We start from the raw sequence: 20,707 nt of genomic DNA on the forward strand, positions 1-20,707 counted from the left end.
CTTCAAAGAACTCTTAGTCAAACAAGATTTGCTCTTCATCAAACCATGTTGACACCGATAGATAGTGTTTTGACTTTCTAAATGTCCTGATATTGCTTCCTTGATAATTAATTCGAATACTTTTCCAACAACAGATGTTAAACTAAGTGGTCTGTAATTTCCCACATTTTGCCTCCCTCCCTTTTTGAACAAGCACGTTATATTAGACATTTTCCAATCCATTGGAACCTCTCCCACATCCAGGGGATTTTGGAATATTGTAACCAATGGATTTACTATCTCCACTGCCACTTCCTTTAATACCCTAGGATGGAGGCCATTAGGCCCAGGAGACTAGTCTGTCCTTAATCCTAATAGGTTGCTTAGTACCATTTCCCTATTGATGGTGATTGTTCTAAGTTCTACTTTATCTATTGCCTCTGCCTTGATGACCATTAGTAACTCCTGTTTAACTTCTGAAATTCAGTTCTTGTGTCTATATTCGTAACAAAACTATGATGAGTCTTACACAAACACACAGCAACAGACAAACTGCATGGAAACTGGCTCATTGCAGGCGAGTTAACAGCAGTGGTAGCAAGTGGAGACCCTTAAGTGGCCAATTAAGGACCATTTAAGGGCCTCAATTGGCAGAGGCATTGGTAAATTAACCATGGAAATTCCCACCCAAACTTAATTTTGATGGAGGTGGGGTTCAGGTATGTCACCATCCTACCTAATTAATTGGGCTTCCCACCTCTAACCTCACTATCTCCAGAAGCACAAGATTATGGCCACCATTTCAACATGGATAGGTGAAGAGGAGAAATTTTGAAATCCATGTTGACGGTGTAAAAGCCAGTTTCCAATGTGAATGTCTGTGGAGATATTTTCAGATCGACTGTTTAGAAATGTTATCACATAGTTCTGGAGCTGCAGGGTCCTGAAACCACACCTCCTGGTTCAGAGGTACATATAACGACCAACGCAGTTTGTCATTTACATCATGATGATCACATCCCCATAAAATAATATATTGGATACAACATTTTCCTCAGCCGTGGGCATGAAGTCAGGTGTGCAATACATTCATTTGGTTAATTTTAGGAAGAGATGCTATTTTCTTTGACAATTTCACTATCCCTACAGATGTATTGCCTATCTGAAAGACATGTAGGAAATAATTCATTATCAAAAACACACAGAAGTAGGCAAATACTAATTATCATCCACACTGATGAGATTAAGTCAAGAATTATGAATAAATATTGGCAATAAGATTTATTACGAGAAATAGAATGGTTTGAAACAATAAGGAAAATAGAAATTGAGATACTACCAATACTTTATCAAGAATCAAACTAAGACAGAAATCACAGAAGTGTTATGGCACAGAAGGATATTTAACCAATTATGCCTACATTCACTTGTGAAATTAACAACATTACCTATTGTCAATCTCCTGCATTTCCTCCCAAATAATCATCCAATAACCCCTTAAATACCTTAACTGAACCTGCCTCCACCACATGACTAGACAGTGCATTCCATACCTTTGCTGCTGAGTAAAAATTGTTTTCTTCACTTCACACATGCTTTTTTTGTAGATCACTTTAAAGCTAATGAACAGTTTTCCCTATCCAATCATTCTAGTCCGCCCACAATTTTGAAAACCATTATCAGAACTCCTTTTAGTCTTCTCTCCAAGCAGAACTGTCCCAACTGAGTCAACCTATCCTTACAAGGCTGAAAGATTGTGGCCAGTGCCCTTGCAATTTCTACCTTAGTTTTCTTCAAAATTCTTGGATGCATCTCAATCTGTCCCAGTGCCGGGAAAATCAAAAATGACAAATCTATGTTTTTGGCCATATAGAATATGGTATTCCAACATCTACACACGGAAAGGAGTAAATGCTCCCTAAAAATATTAAATATTCTCTGTAAACAATATTCAACTTTCGTTTAAATTTCAAAACAAAAAACATAAAAGACTACAGATCACATCTGTCTCAGCAGTAAACATTAGTTTAAATAGGAATCATTATCTAAATAAAGTAAATAGAACTATTTCACTAGCAGGTTTGGAATTCAATTACATAAACTTAAGAACCTTAAAATCTTGTCTGAACATAAATATACACACACCTTAGCATTTACAGTGAGATATGTTGCATGCTAAATAATGTTGTACATGCTGAGCCTAGGGTACTGAGTGAATAGCATGCAGAGTGAGAATTCTTGGAAAAAACTTCAACTGCAAATCCAACCTTTTCAAAGTGGTTGGGGTGGTCAATTAAAAAAATACTCAGACAGAGGAGACCATTTTAGTGTTAAATTTAAATTACATTATTTGTGAAGTATACATTTTTCTAGATAAGTTACAAACCTTAATTTGAGACTTTAGTTAGCAGGCTGAAAGGGGAAAATGACAGAAAAGTTTTCAAAAAATACTTCGAGTTATTTGATTAGAATACTGCCTTTATTAGTTTGATATAATTTACTTCAAACGCATCCACCCAGCTGCCTTGGGCTACAATCTATTTTGCAATTAATACCCATCTGGAAGATCTACAATTAATAACAAAACCCATGAGAGATTTGTAACTTTTGTAAGTTCTTGATAGCATTCTCATCAGTATTTCTTTCGCTACTTGTGCATTCACTACATTTTCAGTTACAATGTACTCCTGCTTATTTGAATTAATCAACAATGCATGATAAGGGAACTGTGAGGTCATTATGTGATAAAAATGGGACATGTTAGGAAGCACATGCAAATACAGGATTTAGATTAGATTAGATTAGATTCCCTACAGTGTGGAAACAGGCTCTTCAGCCTAACAAGTCCACAATGACCCTCCGAAGAGTAACCCACCGAAACCCATTCCTCTACATTTACACCTGATTAATGCACCAAACCTGCACACTACAGGCAATTTAGCTTGGCCAATTCACCTGACCGACACATCCTTGGATTGTGGGAGGAAACTGGAGCACCCGGAGGAAACGCATGCAGACACAGGGAGAATGTGCAAACTCCACACAGTCACCAGAGGTTGGAAATGAACTTGGCTCCCTGGCAGTGAGGCAGTAGTACTAACCATGGAGCCACCGTGCAGCCCTGAAACTGAAATCTCGATTATGAAGTGCCCACACAGCTTACACATTTCTACTTTAAGAGACATAACTCATTAACTCATCTGTCAGTCAATGTTTTTAAAATTCATTACTTCAATTTGAAACCATGATTTAATTTAGGAGACCATAAGATGTAGGGAGCAAAAGCACACGATTCAGCTCATCAAGCTTGCTCTCCCATCCATGGAGATCATGGTTGATCTGAGACTTGTCAACTCCACTTTCCTGCCTTTTATCTACCTCCCCTGACTCCCTGACCGATTTAAAATTCTGTCTATTATTGCTTTGAATATAATGATCCAGCTACCACAGCCCTCCATGGTAAAGAATTCCAGATTCATTATCCTGTGAAAGAAGAGATTCCTCTTCATCTCTGATTGAAAGATGGTATTTTGTGATTAACTGTCACAATTTTTGTCTGTAAAAGTCTCAACTGACATTTAAATTGAAGATACTTAAACTTAACTTAAACACGAAGAAAGCTGGGTAACTGTTCGAAGGGGGATAAAACAGTCAGTGCAGAGATCCCCTGTGGTCGTTCTCCTGAAAAACATGTATATAATTTTGGATACTGTTGGGGGGGGGGGGGGAACTTACCAGGGGCATGCAGTGGGGTGCCAGGGTCCATGCTGTCTCAGATTGTGCCTTTGGGGTCCTGAAGGTATAGGGTGACCAGCTCTAGTCATGGTCCACATAGATACTAATGACATAGGTAGAAAGAGGGACAGGGATGTAAGGTAGGATTTCAGGGAGCTAGGGTGGAAGCTGAGAGCTAGAAATAACAGATTTGTTATCTCTAGTTTGTTTCCCATGCCACATGATAGCGAGGCAAGGAGCAGGGACAGATACCAGCTAAACATGTGGCTGCAGAGATGATGCAGGGGGAAAGGTTTCAGGTACATGGATAATTGGTGCTCATTCTGGGGAAGGTGGGACCTCTCCAAACAGGATGATCTTCACTTGAACCAGGGTGGTACTAATATCCTGGGGAGGGAGTTTGCTGGTGCTATTTGGGTGGGTTGAAACTAGCTCAGCAGGGGGATGGGAACCTGAAGTGTAGTTCCAATGCACAGGAGGATGAAAGTAGGGAGGACATGGACAGGATTTCATGGTCACAGGAGTGTGCTGGCAAGCTGGTTTGAAGTGTGTCTACTTCAATGCCAGAAGTATCTGAAATAAGGTAGGTGAGCTTGCAGCATGGGTTGGTAGCTGGGAGTTCAATGTTTTGGTAATTTGGTTACATTTAGTTTAGTGATGGAAAGGGATAGGTACATGCCACAGGACAAGAGTTATAGATAGGAGGTGGGTGCAATCAAAGCCCAATTAGTCAAAACTTAGGATGGGGTATCAAAATGCGACGAATGCGTACAAATCGAAATGTGGAGCTGGTTTAAGGAACAGATATTGCAGGTCCTTGATAGGTATGTCCTTTTCAGGCAGTGAAGAAGTGATAAGGTAAGGTAAACCGTGGTTTACTAAAGAAATTCCGCATGTTAAGCGGAAGAAAGAAGTTTGCGTGACGATAAGACGAGATAGTTCAGATGAGGCGATGGAGAGTTACAGATTACCTACGAAGAATTTACAAAGAGAGTTAAAAAGAGCAAAGAGAGGACATGAGCAGTCTTTAGCAGATAGAATAAAGGAGAACCCTAAAGCTTTCTATAAGTATGTGAAGAATAAAAGGATGACTAGCATAAGAATATGGCCAGTCAAAGACAGAAATGGGAAGTTGTGTGTGGACACTGTGGAGATCGAAGAGGTGCTAAACAAATATTTCTCATCTGTTTTCACTCAGGAAAAAGAGAATATTTTACAGGAGAAGAAAGAGATACGAGATATTAGACTAGAAAGGATCGAGGTTAGTAAGGAAGAGGTGTTATCAATTCTAGAAGGAGTGAAAGTAGACAAGTCCCCTTGGCCGGTTGGAATTTATCAGAGGATTCTCTGAGAAGCTAGGGAGGTGGTGTTGGAGCCTTTGGTTTTGATCTTTGAGTCATCATTGTCTACAGGTTTAGTCCGCAGGACTGGAGGATTGCAAATGTTCTGCCTTTGTTCAAGAAAGGCAGTAGAGATGACCCAGATAAGTACAAACCAGTGAACCTTAAGTTTGTAGTCGGAAAACGTTTGGAAAGGATTATGAGATAAGATTTATAATCAGCTAGCAAGCAACAATTTGATTGCAGATAGTCAACATGGTTTGTCAAGGGCAGGTCATGTCTCTCAAACCTCATTGAGTTTTTTGAGAAGGTGACCAAGCATGTGGATGGGGGTAGGGCAGTTGACGTGGTGTACATGGACTTTAGCAAAGCCTTTGATAAGGTTCCACATGGTAGGCTGTTGGAGAAAATGCAAAGATTGAGGATGATTTAGCAGTGTGGATTAGTTGGCTTTCTGCAAGTAGGCAGCGAATGATGGTTGATGGAAAGTATTTGACCTGGAGTTTGGTTACGAGTGATGTGCCACAAGGATCTGTTTTGGAACCACTGTTTTTTGTCATTTTTATAAATGATTTGGACTCAGGCATAGATGACACTGAAGTCGGTGGAGTGGTGGACAGTGTGGAAGAATGTTGCAGGTTGCAGGGGGACTTGGATAAACTGCAGAATTGGGCTGTGAGGTGGCAAATGGAGTTCAATGCAGATAAGTGTGAAATGATTCACTTTGGGGAAATAACTGGAAGGCAGAATACTGGATCAATGGAAAGATTCTTGTAGCGTGGATGTGCAGAGGGATCTTGGGAGTCCATGTACATAGATCCCTGAAAGTTGCTGCCCAGGTTGATAGTGCTGTTAAGAAGGCACATGGTATGTTAGGTTTTATTGGTAGGAGAATTGAGTTCTGGTGCCGTAACATCATGATGCAACTATACAAAACACTATGCAGCCGTATTTGGAATATTGTGTACAGTTCTGCTCGTCCAATTACAGGAAAGATGTGGGAGCATTGGAAAAGGTGCAGAGGAGATTTATCAGGATATTGCCTGGTCTGGAAGAAAGGTCTTATGAGGAAAGACTGAGAGACTGGGTATGTTCTCATTGGAAAGAAGAAGGCTAAGAGGGGATTTGATCGAGACATAGAAGATAATTAGAGGATGAGGTAGGGTAGACAATGAGAGCCTTTTTCCTCGAATGATGACGTCAGCTTGTACGAAGGGTCATAGCTACAAATTGAGGGGTGATAGATTTAAGACAGACGTCAGAGGCAGGTTCTTTATTCAGAGAGTGGTAAGGGCGTAAAATGCCCTGCCTGCCAATGTAGTTAACTCAGCACATTAGGGAAATTTAAACAATCCTTGGATAAGCACATGGATGATGATGGGATAGTGTTGGGGGATGGCCTTAGATTAGTTCACAGGTCGGCGCAACATCGAGGGCCAAAGGGCTTGTTCTACACTGTAGTGTTCTATGTTAACAGTTTTAAGAGAAAAATGTGCTGTCGGAGTTAATTTTTAAAACTTTTTAATTGACCAAATGCAATGCTGTATTTGTGAAATCATTCATTTCTAATGTTTATTGAACTTTTGTTCTGTGATGGAAAAGGTAACGGACATTGATTTTGTAGAATAAAACTTTTTTTAAAAATTTCTGTACAGCCAAAATCAGCATCAAGGACTTTTCATTATTGCTCATGAGAGGAGGGTAATACCCCTGTACGTTGTCCAAGAATGCACTCCAGAATCGTAGAATGCATACAGTGCAGATAGAAGCCATTCAGCCAATTAAGTCTGCACTGACCCTCCAAACAGCATCATGCACAGACTCATCCACCACACCCTATCCCCATAACCCTGCTAATCCATCTATCCTGCATATTTCTGGACACTACAGGATAATTTAGCATGGTCAACCCACCTAACTTGCACATCTTTGGATTCTAGCTTAGACTTAAGGAAGATTATCCCTGAACGCACCTTGCAATATTTTTCCACTTAGTATATAGCTACTCAGTAGCAACAGAACAAGATAGTGCCAAACAGTGGGCAGTTTTATAAAAAAGGGGCGTATTCCTATTGTGAATTCAGTGAAAATTGCTCAAATATTTGCTCATTTCATACGCAAAATTTATAGCCAAAAAAGTTTTGAACCCAATCAGAATAAAAAGACTAGTATCTACCCACAACACCAATACTGTGGAAATTCCACTTGGAGCACTCACTTTACATTAAAAATTGTTAAATGTTAAGAATACACTAAATGAAGTCCTTTAATATTGCTTTAATGTGCAAGATTTACTCCTTGTGCTTAACATTTAAGTAATCTCAGAAATCACCAGTGTAAATTACCTGTTCCATTTACTGAAGTCTGAACTTTCAAAGACTGCTGACTTGAAGAGTCTTCACCTCTTTTAAAGAAAAGATGAGAACACAAAAAAATGCTGACATATATTTCACAAATTAGACAACTAAATACTATAGAATATCTAAAATTGTAATTATTTTAACAGCTCAAATTTATTTAATTCAAATTTTCATAGCCTGCTTAAAGCAAATCATCAGCAAGGATTGTTCATTGATATCAAGTCAAAGAGTGTGGTGCTGGAAAGAAAAAAAACAGCCGGTGAGGCAACCTCCAAGGAGCAAGAGAGTCTGATGAAGATGAAGACTGATGAAGAGCTTATGCTCAAAACGTTGACTCTCCTGCTCCTCGGGGATGCTGTCTGATTGGCTGTGCTTTTCCAGCACCATACTCTTTGACTCTGATCTCCAGCATCTGCAGTCCTCACTTTCTCCACATTCATTGAAATACCAAACACCTTAGTGAATGTGAAAACAAAAAATGCTGGAGATCACAATGGATCAGGCAGCATCCATGGAGAGAAAGCATGCTAAACATCAGCTCTAATGAAGGGTCATCTAGACTTGAAACATTAGCTTTCTTTCCATGGATGCTGCCTGACCTGCTGTGATCTTCAGCATTTTTTGTTTTCAATACAAATTCCAGCATCAGCAGTAATTTGCTCCTACTTCAGTACATATGTCTTGCCTGATAGGTCATTGGTGAACAAGGAATGAAATATACTTCTTAATTATTCCAGAAAGGTTTTCATATGAATTAGCACAATACCAACTAAAAACAGAGAATTTTCTTCAGGAATTTCAACTTGCAGCATGATGCGAGCCAGGTTTACTATTTCTCTGCAGTTAAATATTCATATTTCATGGAGCTGTACTCCTAGCACGAAGAACAAATGTTTCAATGACAAAACCAGAACCATTTAATAAATGATACAGCAATGTTGTTCCCATTTTCAAATAAATGTAAGAGGTTGTTGTGGGATACAGTCCATGTTAGCAGTGGTTGCACTAAAATTATCAGTGAAAACAAAATTGTAACACAAATGCCAACTGGTGTGCAACTAATTTCAGAGACATTATTACAAAAAGGATTTAGATACACAGGCATTTTCCTTCCATGACAGTGGACATTAGCCATCTTCTGTTTAAGTTAATTCTGCAAATTATCAAACAAAAAATGTCTACAAGATGAAATAGTATATCACTATACTTAGTGAATTAAAGGATTATTTCACTCTGACTTTATAATTCATTTATACTGTATGACTTGAATAGCATGTGATTTTAGTACTGCTGAAATTTGCATTTAAACATATCAGTATCACGCAATATTTCAGAGATCAGGTTCATGCTACTTTTAATTCTTGAATTAAAGAGTAATAATAGTCAACTCCAGAATTACTAGCTACCAACACCTCTCACATCACACCCCTCATTTACATTAGACAGTTACTACCCATCTGGAGTATCTAATATTTTTAAGTAAATTTGACATATTCTTCAGGCATCATCTGCAACAATGTAACCTTGATTAGCTCTGTACCAATTTTACCTGGTTTTGATCACATCAGAGATTTTCTGTTCCAGCTCTATTCGCTTCAATTTCTCCTTTTCTAGTTCTTGCTTAAGAGTTTCTGCATTTGTCTCTTCCCTAAGCTTCCTCAATTCCTCTTCTGTTTAGAAAAGAAATAAAAGAGTATGCATTAACAACAACATTAAATTGGTTGCAATAATCATAACACATTACTAGGAAGTAGCATATGATATTTATTGCACAGTACATAACTAACTACATACTCACAAAGTTGACTTCATTATTGTAAGCCTTAGAATCCAATTACAATCAATTTTTTTCAAAAATTTGTTCAGTTGATTTATGTTGTATGCCGGTGGCCAGTTTCATGTTTTGGACACATTTATTACAACCTGCTATTCATAAAACTTTGCCAAAAGTGTAGAAAAATTCTTCCCAAAAGGACAAAGAAACAGAATTGCTTTCATGCAACTTCTTGTTACATCTCTCACACCATTTCAAAAAAATACTCATGCAAATTAATTTGAAATGCAATGATCTATGTAGATAAATTGAATAGCCATTCTGTGCAGAACAAAATTCCACAAAGCACAATGAGATGGAAGACTGTGTGATTTGACTTTTGCTGACGTTGGTTAAGGAGGTTATATTTGGTTAGTATACCAGTAAAATGTCTGACTTTTCTTAAAGTAGTACCAGGACTGTTTCTTTAAACATCCACCAACCAAAAGGGAAATGGAGCCTCAGCTAAAAGAATAATTCAAAACAATAGCATTGTTGGCAATGCAGCACGTTCTACTGCTACACTAGATAGACAATAAATCAAACTCTTGAATGTGTATCACATTAAACATTAGATAACTTTCTAATGTTGTATATTAAACATCTCTGACAAAAAAAATCTTTCAGATGTTTAACTATCTCTGGTACTACCAACAGGCATGCACTACATTGTGAAGCACTATTAGGTAGCAGAGTAATCTGCTCATTTTTCCCATAGGCAAATTATCATGCGATATAACGTATCAAAACCCAATGCCTTGAAATTTAAAGCCAATGGCACTTTATGCATATCAAATGGTTCCATTATGTCCTTGAAACGTCAATGAAAAGTAATACATCCACAACAATTTAACCTGACTTTTAGCAATGGGAAAGAATGCAGCCAATTTGTGCACAGTAAGCCCCCACAAAATATGATAATGATTGCATGAATTGTTTTATTGATGCCAATTTAGAGATATTGATCGGAACACATTAGGCATAACATCTTGACTCTTCTTCAAACAACGTCAAGGCATCTTCTCATCTGAAAACACAAATGATATGGCACAACAGTATGTCCTAGATTTTTCTGTTCCTGTGTGGAACTTGAATCCACAACCCTCTGATTCAAAGATGAGAAACTCCCAGCTAAACCACAGCTGTGGTGCTGTGGTACTGTAGCCTCCTTCTTGGTAGGACACTGGTGGGCTGAAGTCATGGCATTTTTAGTTATTTACTGAACAAGTAATGTCATTCAAGCATTATTATTTTTTCTAGAGATTAATATAAAATAGCATTCACCTAGGTATATCACAATTTAAGCATTTAATGTCTTTTTTTTAAAACAAACAGCTCTTTCACTTGAAAGACTTATGTTTGAAGTCTGGTCAAAGAGGCTAACCTTCCCTTTAATACAAATTCCTGATCAAGGCAAGAAAATCACCTCCTATGGTGACTCTTGTTAACCACAAAATTGTGCAGGACAATAATGCACATTAACATTCAGCCCCTGTCCATCTGAATGTTATAGAACCTTTATCATCATGTTCTTTAGATGCTATATTTAGTTCTTATTTTACTCCTGCTTTACAGTGTGACCCACCATAAAACATCTTTACCTCCCTCTCTTTGCTTTCTAAATGTACTTGTCCTTTCATAATCACTTTTTCACTTTCTCAACACAGAAATCTTCCCATGTAAGATTTTCCAGTTTGTTCATATCTATGCCAATGTTATGCCAAACAAAGATTGACATGCATTTTTCTAATGTATTGCACTCATCAAAAGTTCAAACAGTAATTATTTCTACATTGGGAATCCAAACCACAAACTGGATAAGTATCTCAAAGTTGTATTCTCTACGCAAGTTTCCAAGAAAGTTAACTCAGTTTCTCCCCCCACAGATGCTGCTATTCCTGTTGAACTTCTCCAGTACTTTGTTTTTACTTCAGATCTCCATCACCTGCAGTATTTGGCTTTTACATTCATTTCCAGACATTTCTTAACCCTACTAGGTAACATTTTCACTGGGCCTCAGGCAAAGCAATACTGAAAATTCCTGCTTTCTATTTATATGTTTGGGTTTCTTTGGGTTGTGATGTCATTTCCGGTGGTGAAGTCATTTCCGATTCCTTTTCTCAGGGGGCGGTAGATGGGGTCTCGATATGTTTGTTGAAAGAGTTCCAGTTGGAACGCCATGCTTCTAGGAATTCTCGTGTGTGTCTTTGTTTGGCTTGTCCTGGGAAGGATGTGTTGTCCCAGTTGAAGTGGTGTCCTTCCTCCTCCATTTTTAGGATACTCGTGAGAGAGGGTCATGTCTTTTTGTGGCTAGTTGGTGTTCATGTATCCTGGTGGCTAGTTTTCTGCCTGTTTGTCCAATGTAATCCAAAACACTACATATAAATAGACAGCAGGAATTTTCAGCATTGCTTCACCTGAGGCCCACTGAAGATGTTACCTAGTAGGGTAACGAAATGTCTGGAAATGAACCTTGCAGCTCAGTGAGCAAACCTACATCCAAAACCTCAACCTGAGCTACAAATCTTCTCAAAACTCGCATTTGACTTTTACTTTAAGAAAAGCCCTCAATTCGTACAGTGGTTGTAGTTTCTTACACAGTTGGATAATAAATTGTTACCATGAGGACAGTAAGCAGACTGCAAATAAATATTGTACAAGGAACTGCACATATTAGTTCTGCTCACATCCTTGGGACATCTCAAAGTGCTTCACAATTAATGAAATATTTCAGAATCAATGCATTACTGCTGAAGCTCAATCACCATGGTTATGTAAGCAAACATTAGCTGCCACCTGCGCACAGCAATACCTACAAAAAGGAAGAAGTGAGATATTCTGTAAATGGTTAACCTGGTTTACTTTAGAATTTTTGGTTTGAAAGAGAAATACCAGCCATGGTCAGCATAGACAAGATGGGCTGAATAGCCCCCTTCTGTGCTTTATTTCTACAGCTCTACAACAGAAAAACTGATACTCTTTATGGAAGACTGTAACATGTTTCAATACATCCAAGCAGTTGGGATCTCAGCTTAACACCTCAACCAGAAGACATCATTTCCACAGTTGAAAATATCATAAATGTAATCCCTAATTAAATAAAAACGGTTAGCTCTTCCTGTTACATCAAAGTTTAGTTTAGGGCAAACTTAATTTCTTCCTGAGCTATTGCACCTAATCATTGCACTATATATTTATTACTTGCAATAAATGTTGTTGGCCTTATATTACAGGTAAGGTTATTTGATAACATCAGTCATATGTTACATGATAAGCATACAAGTGGTCAACAAAAATGTCACCAGAAGCTTAATGAGCTATTACTTGGGCAAAACTTTGAGTTGAAGACATCATTGTCCACCATGACAAAAATCTTGGCAAAAAGACATGCCAACCAAAGTCAATTAACAAAATATTCCACTTGATTTTTATATTCTTTAGCTATGAAACCAAAGACAGAACTTCGGAAACAAGTTAAATTTAGTTCTGAGAAAATTGTATTCAGTTATAGTAAGCATCACCCTTGGCTCAGTACTGGAATTCTCACCTCTGAAAAGTTTGCAAATCCAAGTTTGCATCTCACATTGAGGACAAAGAATCTGCTTGGGGATAATTTGCGCAAGTGGGCAAAAACTTGACAGATGACATTTAATGAAGGAAAGTATAAGGTGGGAAGAACCAAAAGTAAATTATTAAAATGAAGACAGACTCCAAAAAAAAGTGCAGTGTCGAGGGATCCAAGTGTTCTTGTGCATGAAACACAAAATGTTAGCACATATGTGCACCAAGTAATTAAGGTAGCAATTGGAACTTTGGCCTTTATTGCTAGGGAGTTGGGAGTTTAAAAACAGCGAAATTTAGTTACAACTGAGCATTGTTGTTGCTGAGGTTGCACCTGGAGTACTGCGTACAGTTTTGATCCACACACTTAAAAAGGAAAAACTGGCATTGATGCCTGTTCAAAAGACTGGTTCCTGAGATGAAGGCGTTAACTTATTGAAACCGGCTGAACAGGTCAGGCTTTCATTCATTAGAATGTAGAAGAATGATGGATAATCTTACTGAAATGTACAAGATTGTGAGGAGGCTTAGCAGTGTAATGTTGAGATGGTGTTTCCATTAGTGAAAAATCCACAACATTACCCACTTATTCTGTACCTTTCATTAAAATGGAGATGCAAAGGAATGTCTTTTCCCAAAGGATGGTGGATGTCTGGAATTTTCTACCCCAGAGAGTTTGATGCTAGATCACTGGAAGAATTTGAAAAGAAAGTGGATAGCTTATTGAAATATCCAGGGGTTGATGGCTAGGAGGGGCTGGATCCGAAGAGGAGTTGAGGCCTAGGAGGCTTGGTAAGCTGAATGCCCCACTCTTGCTCCTTATATGTCATCCTTTATCTTCCCTTCTATTCCTCTTGGTCCTCTCTCAATCCCCCTTCCAAAACCAAAAAGCCCATAAAATATCCACCTGTCTTTGCTTCTGGACAAAAGGCATAGATTATATGAAATGATAACTCTGTTCCCTTCTCCAGAGACGCCATAAGACTGATGGAGTTTCTCCAGTATTTTGTTTCTCGTTCAAATTACTTGATTGACTCTGGAGTGAATTAGGATATCCTGAGATCATGAAAGTGTCACCTTTGATATCTGAAGTTACTACATTCAAAATTTAGAAATGAGGCCTACAAAATAATGAGGAAGATGATTTGGTTTTCTGAATCTAAACAAAATCAAGCAAGTTCAAATAATTTTGGCTATTTCCTGGTGAGATTCCAGCTGTGGGATGACTACTGCAGGCTTCAAGTGCTTGGAACAAAGTATAAGGATTAATAGTCTGTAGCATGCAATCAATGCAACTTGTTCCTTGTCTTCCTTTAGTGACTTATTCTGTTAATTATTCATGCATTTATCACTATAAAGATATATCTGGAGAATTACTGAAAGATCATTTATCACTGACCTTAATTTTTTACAACACACATATGTGAATAACATATGTAAGATCAAGAAAAACTTTGCCAGGTACTAAAGATTGTCATCACATAAGCTATCAGAATTCTGGGCTAGGGTTAAATCAATCAAACATAACCTCCAGCAATCAGATGTTTTTACTTTTAATTATACATTATTGAAGAGCTCAGCTTTTCAACAGGTGTGGTAATGGGTAATTTTGACCAATAAATCTGCCCAAGTTATGGTGGGGGGGAACCTGCCAATTTTGGTGTTCTGCCAGTTGAGGTCATTTGTCACATATTACATTTACAAAGCAGACTGAAATAAGTGAAATCAAAATTTTACTTGCATCAACATCGTTTATTACTTCAGAATAACAGTAGCTCACCAGTATAATTGAATCAAATTTAAAATTCAGGCACCTGAATGGTTATAAAATGTTGCCAGTTTCAGTATTTCCACAGCCATAATACATGAATGTAAACTGAAGGGACTTGTGTGAATCTGATTTCAGTTGGACCTAATTTGCAGTTGGGAGTGCAGAAAACATTAAATTAATTCATTGGCATTTTAACTGATCCAATGATGTTAGTTGATTATAAACAATAGAGTAAAACTTGCAAATTTCCTCTATGCTGTCATTTCCCCTGAACTGCAGCAGTATATAAATACATACATCAGGATATCCATATTGCATACAACCAGTATGACATGTTCATGACAATGAAAACCAATAATTGAAAGAGTTATGTGTACTTTACAAGACAGAAGAAACTTATTTTGATCAGAGAACAGAATAGAGTGCAATCAGCTGCTTAAATGTCTATGTTATTCAATTTGCGAAATTGGAGTACTGAGAGAAACATATTTTAGGTATGCGCAGAGAAAAAAGGGGAGAAATGTTTAAACCATGTACAGCTTTCAGTTTAAAAATCCAACTGAGTGCTGCAAAAATCTGATTTTGTCCAAATTATGTTCCGCTCTATTTAAGAAAGTTGCATCAGAGAAGTCATCCCAGTTGTTATTTGAACTGTAAAGAAAAAAGTTTCTACTTCAAGTAAAATAAGTATGCAGACAATCCAATCTTATTCTTAGATTCTATCAGCTTTATAATTTGGAAGAGTTAACTTTGAAAATCTAGTTTGTATTACAATATAGCAAAGCAGTAGCTTGGCAATGTTAGGTAACATTATAAAAATATTTAAAACATTGTAAGCTTGTACACAATTCAAAATTGAAATATGGAAATATTGAACAAAACGGAACATCTATCCTGAAGATATTAATTTAAATGATTAAAAGTATTACTTTATTCCATTAAATTTTGGTCAAAGTGTGTTGCAGTAAACCAATGGGGATTTTACATTTAATCATTGCAAATCCTCTTATGACTCCATCAGTGTATTGTACTTCAAACAAAGTCGGTTGTTGTGTAATTAATATTGAACTGGCCAGCATAATCATTAAATCTTAGTTACACTGTCAAATAGGATTACATCAATACTAACTACACAGCTTTGCTTTCTGTTCAGTACAAAGTGTACCATTCAAAATCTGATTTAAAAAAACATAAATATTATAACAATCATCAATACTTTGTTACTATCCATCCAAAATCTAAAGTTCATAAATCTCACAGCATGTGCATGATTTCTTGAATGTGATTCTTCAAAATAAAATTTCAATTTGGGAGAAAATAGTTATAGAGGGCATATGGAAATGAAGTGTCAATAATAATTCTACAAGGGCTGAAGTTTTTCTAATAAAGAAACTTTCTTTTTCAACTTGCACTGTAATATTCCCTTACCATAATTTTAATTCATTATTTAGTAGGCCAAATGATAAAATTAGCTTTTTTTGTAACTCGTCACTTTCATTCTATTCAAAATTAGATTATGAACTATTTTCTTAACCACAAAGTAGATTCAGAAAAAAGACTTGCACTTACATAAGGTCATTCATGACCTCAAAACATCTCAAAGCATTTTACAGTCAATCAAATACAGTACATTTGAAGTGTACTCATTGTTGCAGTGTAGACAATGTAGCAGCCAGTTTACCTACAACAAACTCTCAACAACAGCAAAACAATAATGATGAGGTAATCTGTCCTTGCAATATTAAATGAGATATAAATAATGGCCAAACATTAGGAATAACACCTTCCTCTTTTTCAACACAATGCCACAGGATCTTTTATGCCTAACATACCTCAGGAGAAAACCGGAGCCCCAACCAAAACATCATTCCAAAGATGGTAGCTCCAATACAGCAGCATTCCCTCAGTGATCCACTATAGAGTCAATCCTGATTTTGTGCTCTTGTTTTGCAATGAGACTTGAACCCACAAGCTTCTGACTTGGAGATGATTGCTATCAACTGAGTTATAATTTACATTTCTTTTTTCCCGTGAACCATTACAATGAAGCTATAAGAATTTAAAGCAGCTAACCGTTTACCTCATCATTTCAATTTATATTTAAAATAGCATTTCCCCCTCTTCAGATCACCATAAGTCATACAGAAAGATCTTAACCTTTACATTTAATTCCATTTTACAAGCAGAGGAATTAAAAAGTTATTTGCTTCCAGATATTTCGACATGGTCATAATGCATTAATCTTCACTGAACTCATCATTCAAGGCAAGTTGATATTTGAAACCCACACAGCCAACATCCTATTCCAAGCACATAGAAGCTCCAATCAATGCACTGTAAAAGAGAGAGTTAGGGTGCCAGATAAAAATATTTTTAATCCATCCTTATTTATTTAAAGTCTGTTGTGGTTTACGAAGTTAGATTATCCAGATTATCTGGCTTTTAAAAATATTTTTCAGAACTTGTCATGGGATTTTTCTTAAGTCAATATCCATCTATGTGGTCTTAATGTCAGCAGGGAATAAAGTATATTTATCACAAAAGTTTTTCATCTGGTTAATGAACAGACCTACCTTCATCTAGAGAATGAATGAATTTATTGTTGTCCACAGCAGCACCAACCTACAAAAGGATTCAGTCTCAAATCTTAAAGTAAGCCTTTCTTTGCAAAATTTTAAATAGCATTTGCAAAGATGATTTGTTTGGCTGCAATAATTGTTGATCTTCACCAGGTCAGAACTTCCATTGCAATGGTGAATACTGCAAATACACAAGCATTCTGACACTCAGTAATGTGAAGATACAACTGATTGGAAATATGATATTGGTAGGTGGACATATTAGTGCCAAATATCAATTCCAGTCCAGGATTCTATAAGTGACGCCATCTGACCACAAAAGAGCAGAATATTGTTATTGCCTCCATCTTCCCATTTGGCCAACAGCTATCTAACATATATATCTAACTCAGCTCAAATTTACCGTTAAGAACATGCATAAGAAATGGATTCCATGTTCTATAGCAAACTTGGTAATGCTGCCCAGAAATTCTATTGATGCTGAGTGTTTGCATTCTCAGGTCACTTTGAATTTCCACCAGTAAACAACTAAAAAATATTTAGCTTTCCTGGTCCAAACATACAGCCAATAGCAAAGGAAGTCAGTTATCCATGGCACTTCTATCAATCTATCCTTGTTCTACATGTTTAGCTGAAAGAAAAGTTATTCAAACATAGTTTCAGCTCATCACCAATTTGTTCAAAATCAATCCCACTTCTAAAACAGCGAGCAAGACTCCAAAAGTGTAGGAAATAAGTTTAAAATGTGTCACATGCCTTATTTAAAGTAGTTAAACTAAGGGACAAAAAATAAACAGTAAATGGAAGATATGCCCAGCAAAAATATATTTTGAAATTGTAAAACAAATTATTATATTCGATATTGTATTATTACGGTATGGTGCATGATTGTTTCATTACCAAACGTGCTTCCTGATCAAACTAGGAAAGTACTATTTGTTGTGGAATAGCCTCTTAATATTGGGCAAGAGAATAGCTAGACATTTTCTTCCTCCAGATTGCTATTTGATATCCTAACAGAGGTGCACATATATGAACAGAATTAGACTGTAATGTTAACAGTCACTAGTAAGTCTTAAAAAATAAATAATGGCTAGTTTGAGGTACTGCAGAATATACATGCATGAAACCTAGCTCAGCAGACTTACAGAATTATCAAGAACAAAAATATGAGCTTTGAGGAGATGATGTTTCCCTAACTCAGCCTTGATCCACAGTTCACAACTTGGCCTCCTGAAACTACTGCAAGGTCCTCAACTTTTAATCACATTCTGGTCCATCGGCCTATTCCTCTGATAATTTTTCTGTCTTACATAACTCATCTTATTCATGAAAACCTTGCCCTCTTTCAGCCTTGTCATTCAGCTAGTATACTGCCTCATCTCTTTCCCATAAGTCCAAGGGACAAAGACTTAAGCATATTTAGCAGACAACCATAAATCACTAGATTTTGGAAGAACTATATTAAGTATTTTCTTGTGATAGAATACCTACAGTGTGGAAGCAGGTCATTCAACTCATAGAATCCACGTCGACCCTTTGAAAAGCATCCTACCCAATACCCTATCCCTGTAACCTTCCATAAGCCATGGCTATTCCACTTAGCCTGCACACCTCTGGACTGTGAGAGGAAGCTGGAGCACCTGGAGAAAACCAACACAGACAGGGGAAGAAGGTGCAAAATCCTAGCAAACAGAGGCTTGTGTACTTGTGGCATTCACTATTGCAATGGAAATTCTGTCCTGGTAAAGATTAACAATTATCAGCCAAACACATCATCTTTGCAAATGCTATTTAAAATTCTGCAAAGAAAGGCTTACTTTGTTAAGATGTGAGACTGAAGCCTTTTTGTAGGTTGGTGCTGCTATGGACAACAATAAATTCATTCATAGTCTAGAAGAAGGTAGGTCTATTCATTATCCAGATAAAAATCTTTGTGATAAATGTGCTTTATTCCCTGCTGATTTTAAGACAGTATAGATGAGTACTGACTTAAGAACAATCCCATGACAAGTTCTGAAAAATATTTTATAAATACTGGATAATCTAACTTTGTAAACCACAACATACTCTCCAACTCCTCAGATGTTACCTGACCTGCTGTGCTTTTTCTAGCACCACTTTTCAACTCTGACTCTCCAGCACCTGCAGTCCTCACTTTCTCCCAATGGTTGACTCTGACTGTCTCTAACTTTGATGCCATATTTGATGCCGAAGTTCCAACCATGTATGAACACCATCTCAAATATCCACCTCTGAAACAACACTGTTCTATTCCCGCCTCAGCTCATTTGCTTGAGATCCTCATTGGTGCCTGTGTTCCCTCTAGACATAATTCCAATGCACTCCAGTTAGCCTCCCTTATTCTACAGTTTGTGAACTTGAAGTCATTCAAAACTCTGCTGCCCTATCCAAATTTGCATCAAGTTCCTATCATCCATTACTCCCGTGCTCACAGACCGACAATGACTCCAACTTCAATATCTTAATTTCTAATTTTTCTTTCTCAACTTAAAATTGGTCCATGGTCAACTCTCCACATCTCAGAAATCATCTCCAATAGTACAGGCCTTAGAGATATCTGTACTCCTTCATGACTGATCTCTTCAATATCCCTGATTTTAGTTGCTCCACTATTGGCAGCTGAGCCTTAAGATGTCACAGCTGAATAAACTTGGACATTAGCACAGTGGACTCTGGTGTTGGGGAAACCTTTCCTCTTAACACAGCCCTTCATCCCAGAAATCAACACAGTAAACATTCCCAGTACTACCTCTGATGCAGATATATCCCTCTGTAAGTCAAGAGTCCTAAACTGAAATTAATTCTCCAGGGCCCCACCTGTGCCCAATATAGCTGTCCTAAGTCTTCACCTATTTCCTTTAATAAAAGTCCACATTCCTTTTGCTTAATTGCTTTCTATAGCTACATTCTGTTACATGTACAAGAGAATCCGGATCCTTCTGAATTGCAGCATTTTACAGTCTCTTTCCATTTAAGTAAATTTGCCTTTCTGTTCCTCCTATCAAAGTAGATGATCTCATATTTTTTTCCATTAGATATAGCGCTTACTGATGCGGAATATAAAGCTGCTAAGGATAGAACTCCAGGCACATCAGTGATGATGATGATGATGATGATGATGCAAGAGCTGAAATCATTGCAGGAGATAGATGTGTTAATTAGGATTGATTGAAATTCAGCAATGGAGCTGTAGAACACAGGCAGGGTAGGGGACATAATAGATTGTATCAAATGCTTGGAGAAGTTGAGAAATATTTGAGCATATGCATTGTAAGTATGGTTCCAAAAGGAGATTATTTAGTTACTTTGATCAGGACGATCTTAGTTATGTTAGCAGTGAAAGTGCAGAATCAAGTGATTTGAAGTAATGGTCAAAATGCTGGAAGTCAGCCTGGAGTTGGTTGTGTACAAAGAGGAAAATTAATTGGAGATGTTTGGCAATGGGAAATAACTGCATACATTTGAGAACAGATTTTATTTGGAGGAGTTAAACGAATCTCAGCCATTTAATAAAACTGAAACCAACATTTTTTTTTGGAGACAGA

The 20,707-nt window shown here is 37.2% G+C and overlaps 1 protein-coding gene across 4 annotated transcripts in view; it reads right to left on the reverse strand.

The window, feature by feature from the left end:
- Positions 1–20,707, reverse strand: part of gramd4a (GRAM domain containing 4a) — a 158,102-nt gene that overhangs the window by 76,831 nt on the left and 60,564 nt on the right. For all 4 annotated transcript variants that reach the window (XM_087999543.1, XM_043713699.2, XM_043713701.2 and 1 more), the window contains 2 exons: positions 8,964–9,084; positions 7,400–7,458 (listed from right to left, as the gene is read on the reverse strand). In XM_087999543.1, the coding sequence (XP_087855669.1) occupies positions 7,400–7,458; positions 8,964–9,084 (180 nt within the window). The remainder of the gene's footprint in view (positions 1–7,399; positions 7,459–8,963; positions 9,085–20,707) is intronic.

This window comes from Chiloscyllium plagiosum, unplaced genomic scaffold (assembly GCF_037043375.1).
Source record: "Chiloscyllium plagiosum isolate Xiang-an unplaced genomic scaffold, Cpla_swu_hap1 HiC_scaffold_23, whole genome shotgun sequence".
Taxonomy (NCBI): Eukaryota; Metazoa; Chordata; class Chondrichthyes; order Orectolobiformes; family Hemiscylliidae; genus Chiloscyllium; species Chiloscyllium plagiosum.